Genomic DNA, 5,393 nt, shown 5'->3' on the forward strand with positions numbered 1-5,393 from the left:
CTGAAGGGACAAGGCTCATCCCAGGGCGGGTGTCACAGCCCGGTGAGGGGCTGGGAAGGGTCATTGGACTCAGCTGGGGACTGAGGAGTTGGATGATAAAGGGTGGAGATTTCATTCTCCTCTAGTTGGGTGTGAGAGCAGCTCGAGGAACAGGCTCCTGAGACTCTGGTTATCCCATTAGAAGAACAACCTGAAACCCAGGTTAATTCTCCTTATCTAAAAAAAAAAAATAAAATCCTAATATTAAGTATTCTTTTTGAAAAGAATGTTCAGCCTGGAGAAGAGAAGGCTCCAGGGAGATCTTCTAGTGGCCTCCCAGTACCTGAAGGGGCTCCAGGAAGGCTGGGGAGGGACTTTGGCCAAGGGCAGGGAGTGACAGAACAAGGGGTGATGGCTTGAAAGTGGCAGAGGGGAGATGGAGCTGAGATGTGAGGAAGAAATTGTTTGGTGTGAGGGTGGTGAGACAGTGTCCCAGGTTGGCCAGAGAAGCTGTGGCTGCTCCTCCCTGGAAGTGTTGAAGGCCAGGCTGGATGAGGCTTTGAGCAACCTGGTCTAGTGGAAGGTGTCCCTGCTGCTGGCAGGGGGGTTGGGACTGGATGAGCTTTAAGGTCCCTTCCAACCCAAACCAGTCTGGGGTTCTATGAAAAGCTCATTTTTCCAGCAATAAACCCCAGTCTCGTGGAGTTTCAGCACAATGCAAAGAGCATCGCGACTGAAGAGGGAACTCTCCCTCCTGAGCACGGAGCCACCTCCGGGCATCACCTGCTGGCAGCCTGCAGACCAGCTGGATGACCTCCGAGCACGTACGTACTCTGTGGTGGGAATCTCTAGAAGCAGGGGCTGCACTGGACTTTGCTGCTAGGTCTGGGTTCCCTGGGTGGTGTGTGTACTTTATAGGTTACATGGAAGTGTGGAATTTTAGGATTTTTTTCCTAATTCCTAATTTTTCTAAACCCTGAGGGTTTTTCAGGGTTTTTCTCCTTGTTTTCCTTTAACCATAGCTCGGCTTGTGTCTCAGCCAATCTGCTGATGGTTTTGTTGCTGTGGGGTGGAACTGGTCTCAGCTAAGATGATATTTTTTAATCCTGAGCACTCTTCTGTGACAGTGAGTGGTATGTAGAGACCGTTGGACAAATTGAAGTGATTTTTTGAATGTAATGTTTATGTCTTAATCTTCCTTTTAAAGAAATTTTAGGAGGTGCAGATACACCATATGAGAAAGGAATATTCAACCTGGAAATAATCGTTCCTGAAAGGTCAGTGGGCAACGACATCTAGGTCAGTACCTGGTGTCGTGCTTCCTTCAAGTATAAGTGATGCAAGATATTTAATATTTATGTGTAATATTTATATTTAAGATTGTTTTGGTCTTTCCTTTATCTTCCCAACAAAGAATGGGGTTGATTAGGGAAGACTTTTCATTTGTGGGATGTAATTATTGTTATTTGTACAGCCTGATATTATTATTGGGAAGAAATTGTTTGGTGTGAGGGTGGTGAGACAGTGTCCCAGGTTGTCCAGAGAAGCTGTGGCTGCTCCTCCCTGGAAGTGTTTGTGGCCAGGTTGGATGAGGCTTTGAGCAACCTGGTCTAGTGGAAGGTGTCCCTGCTGCTGGCAGGGGGGTTGGGACTGGATGAGCTTTGAGGTCCCTCCCAACCCAAACCATTCCATGATTCTATGATTATTTCATGTTGGGCATCTGAAGATGTGCAATAAACAACCTGAAAGTGTTACACCAGGATCTCTACCTGATCATATTTTCTCAAAGCTTTCTGGAAAGCAGCTCCTTTGAGTAGAAAGCTTCCTCTTGTGTTTGCTTCTTTGTGGAACGCTCCCCAGTGCTAGTTGGACACAGCTGGAAGTATCACAGGCAGAGCACAACCTCCTCCAAAAACTCGTGGGGAGAGGATGTCACTTAGTAAATGGCCAGGAGAAGGAAATAACAGCATTGCTGGGGCAAGGAAGCAACTGGAGTATAAATATAAAAGTATTTCCTTGTTTCCTACCCCCCTCAGGTACCCATTTGAGCCCCCCAAGATTCGCTTTCTGACCCCGATCTATCATCCTAACATTGACTCTGCTGGAAGGATTTGCCTGGATGTTCTTAAGTTACCCCCGAAGGTAAAGTAGCGCTGCTGGGGCGGGGGAAGTGAGCCCAGGAGGATAATGAGCTCCTTATCCTTTTCTTGTAACAGCCTCATTGAATGTCTGTTTGCTCCTGATTTATTTACACAGCAGCACAGGAGTACAGCTTTTGAGCAGCATCTCCTTTGTTTAGAGACTAGAACATGACCCTCTTTGTTCCTATAAGTTTCTAAGGGTTTAAGGGTTGGAGTTAAAAGGGATTAATGAAGTGACCCTGTGACAAGGGGCTACCCCAGCACCATGGGATCCCAGAACTGTACAGACCAGAAAAGCCCTTTGAGCTCATCGAGTCCAACCATGAACCCAACACTGACAAGTCCCCGACTAACCCATGTCCCTCAGCACTGTGTCTACACGACTCTTCAATCCCTCCAGGGATGGGGACTCCACCACTGCCCTGGGCAACCCCTTCCAATGCCTCAGAACCCTTTCAGCAAAGAAATTCTTCCTCACATCCCATCTCAACTGCCCTGGGCACAACTGGAGGCCATTTCCTCTTGTCCTGTCCCTTGTTCCTTGGTTGAACAGACCCACCCCCACCTCTCTCCACTCTCCTTGCAGGGAGTTGTGTGAGTTTCTTTCTGCTTAACTGCTTCTCTCACCCTGTTTTCCTTGAAGGGTGCGTGGAGACCGTCCTTGAACATCTCCACGCTGCTGACCTCCATACAGCTGCTGATGGCCGAGCCCAACCCCGATGACCCCCTGATGGCAGACATAGTACGTGAGCTCCTCTTCCTCTCTGGTGGCTGTGGGGAGGGAACGGTGTGTTAGATTTAGACTGTACTTCCACTCCACTCACTCTGGATTAACGTTATGTAGCAGTGTAGCTTGATCTGGATCAGGCCTGGGGTCCTGGCTGTGTGTCCCTGAAGCAGCTGGGGTGTGTGGCACAGGGTTTGGTGCCAGCAGTGGAAATGAGATGGTGCAGGTCTTGTCTTCAAGCCTCTCAGTGCAAACAGCCACACGCCTTCTCCAGGCAAACAAAAGCAAGCGACATGGATTCACACTGTGCTGCACACTTGTCGTGGTTGTGTTCTGGTTGTAGGAGTCCTACAGCCAGGCCTCAGTCCCGGCTTCATGATGTTTGTATGAAATTAAAATTTCTCTCTTTGTTTTGCTCTTTGCCTTTAGTCTTCCGAGTACAAATACAACAAGCAACTGTTCATGCTGAACGCCAAAGAGTGGACCGAGAAATACGCCAGCCAGGAGAAGGGGGTAAGAGACACGCTCTGCTCCCTCCATCTTTGCAAACAATCTTCTCTGTCTCGATTTGCCTTTCACAACCACCTTGTGCAGCCTCTCCAGCAGTTTCCTTTCTCTCCTCCACGACTGTTCTGTGTTTGGGGTGTGTGTTTAATTTCATTATACTTATATTTTATTTTTGAGATCATTTTTGAGATCATTTTTGAAATTGACTCCTTCCAAATAAATGCATTCCTTCACAAACATTCACTCCAGAAGAAGGAAGGATGATTAAGACTGAAGCCTGATAAAGCTCCACCCCAGGGGTCCTGCAGCCCTTTTTCCTCCTCAGCTCTGTTCCTACCAGGCTCTGTGTCCCGCTGCGGCTGCGCCTTACGCTCAGCTCCATCTGTTCTCCACCAGCTCATCCCTGCACTGCCTGGTCTCCCTCATCCCTGGAGGAGTGCAGCCTTCCTGCCACTGCCCTTCCTCTCCTCCTGCCTCTGTTCTACACCCTGACTCATCTCAGAGATAAAAAGTAAATCAAAATAAAAATAAATCTGCACTTAAGCAGATCAAAACCTGGTCCCCAAAATCAGTTACGTTTGAGTCTCCTCCCCTACCTGGCTGCTCTCCCTCCCTGTACCCGCTCTCCGTGGTGGGGATGGCTTCTGCCTGGAAAGCCCACGAGTGGAGCTCCCTGCCCCAGCTCTGAACACATTTGCAAGTTCATTGTGTGGGTTGTTAGAAGAGCTCAGGGCAGAGAGATCTTTACAGCAGCACACTTAGCCCAGAGGGACCGGACTGTACATGTATGTGGCACTTCTCTGCTCAGTCATTATCCTGCTCTCCTGTCATTCCCTCTCCCTCAAATTCCCAGCAGTGGGAGCAGGATAAGGAAGGGTCACTGCTTAAAGCTGGAAGCAGAGTCAGCTGGGATCTTCCTGGAGCGCAGCGCAGGTGTTCTCAGGTGTCCACGCACAGAGCTGGGAATGCACAGCAGGGCTCAGGGCTGGAAAAGTAACAGCTGTGAATCATTTCAGTTTATTTCTTGTGTTTTCACAGGTTCCCAAGTCTTTGGAAGAGAAAATAAACCAAAGTGGAACGAGTACCAGCAACGAATCTACCGTGCAGAAAAGAAAAGGGAGTAATATCAGCAAGAAGGAGAAGAAATTTCGCCCGGATTCCTAAGTGGGTTTTGTTCTCGTTGTGGCTGTTGCTTTTGCTTTCATTGTCCTTTTCTCTTCACACGGGTAAATCTAAACACTGTGACCAGTAGGTGGCTGCAACAGGCTTTGGTTTTCTGTTTCCCAGAGGGTTTTTGTGCAAAGTTCCATTATCTAAATAAAATGTGAAGCTTTAATTTACATATATATATTTTTTTATGGTTTGTTGTGTGGAGTTTTTGGAATATTCTGAAGAAAATGGGAAGTACTGCTTCAGCTTCCAATTTCCAGCTTTCTCCCAAAGAAACAGGAACAGCACCAAGTATTTCAGTTCCTATTTTACTGTGTCTGCCTGGGAACAAACTGAGCACTGGCCACGTCAGGAGTAGTTTGTGGAAATCCTCGAGTAAAGGTTTCATTTTCCTTCTAACATCGAGGCTATTAAAGGATAAGTCATTAAAATTTAAGACTCCAAAGCTGTAAAGCTCCTGCTGTTTGAGCAGCCTGTTTGATTCCATGGAAGATGATCCAAGTTGTGTTAAATCTGTCATGTCTCCAGGAGGTGGCTGGTGAAAGGCACCAGCTGAGGTGAGAGGGATGAAGAGAAGCTCAGAGGTCTGGGAGCAGGATGAGTGAGGAAGGGAGCAGGGAGTCAGGGAGGCAACACACAGGGTGAGGAGCCAGAGAGGATTAGGAGGAAGGACAGTTTGGTGGTGACTCCCTGTCCCTGGAGCTGGTAGATTTGGTGATGACCGATGGCAGATCGCGGTGGGAGCTCCCTGCTCTGCAGGATTGCCTCTGAGGAATTTAACCCGTGTCCTGTCCCTGCTCCCAGAAAAATGAGCCAGGCCCATCCTTACGCCCCGGCTGGAGCAGGGATGGGACGGGGGGAGGCTCCTG

General features: G+C 48.5%; 1 protein-coding gene across 1 annotated transcript; it reads left to right on the forward strand.

The window, feature by feature from the left end:
- Window positions 1–694: 694 nt before the first annotated feature.
- Window positions 695–4,518, forward strand: UBE2T (ubiquitin conjugating enzyme E2 T). The gene is made up of 6 exons (XM_010170459.1): window positions 695–803; window positions 1,187–1,256; window positions 2,016–2,121; window positions 2,764–2,862; window positions 3,277–3,360; window positions 4,393–4,518. The coding sequence occupies exons 1-6, from the start codon at window positions 695–697 to the stop codon at window positions 4,516–4,518; spliced, it is 594 nt and encodes a 197-aa protein (XP_010168761.1).
- Window positions 4,519–5,393: the final 875 nt, after the last annotated feature.

This window comes from Antrostomus carolinensis, unplaced genomic scaffold, assembly GCF_000700745.2.
Source record: "Antrostomus carolinensis isolate BGI_N321 unplaced genomic scaffold, ASM70074v2 scaffold27456, whole genome shotgun sequence".
In the NCBI taxonomy this organism is placed as follows: Eukaryota; Metazoa; Chordata; class Aves; order Caprimulgiformes; family Caprimulgidae; genus Antrostomus; species Antrostomus carolinensis.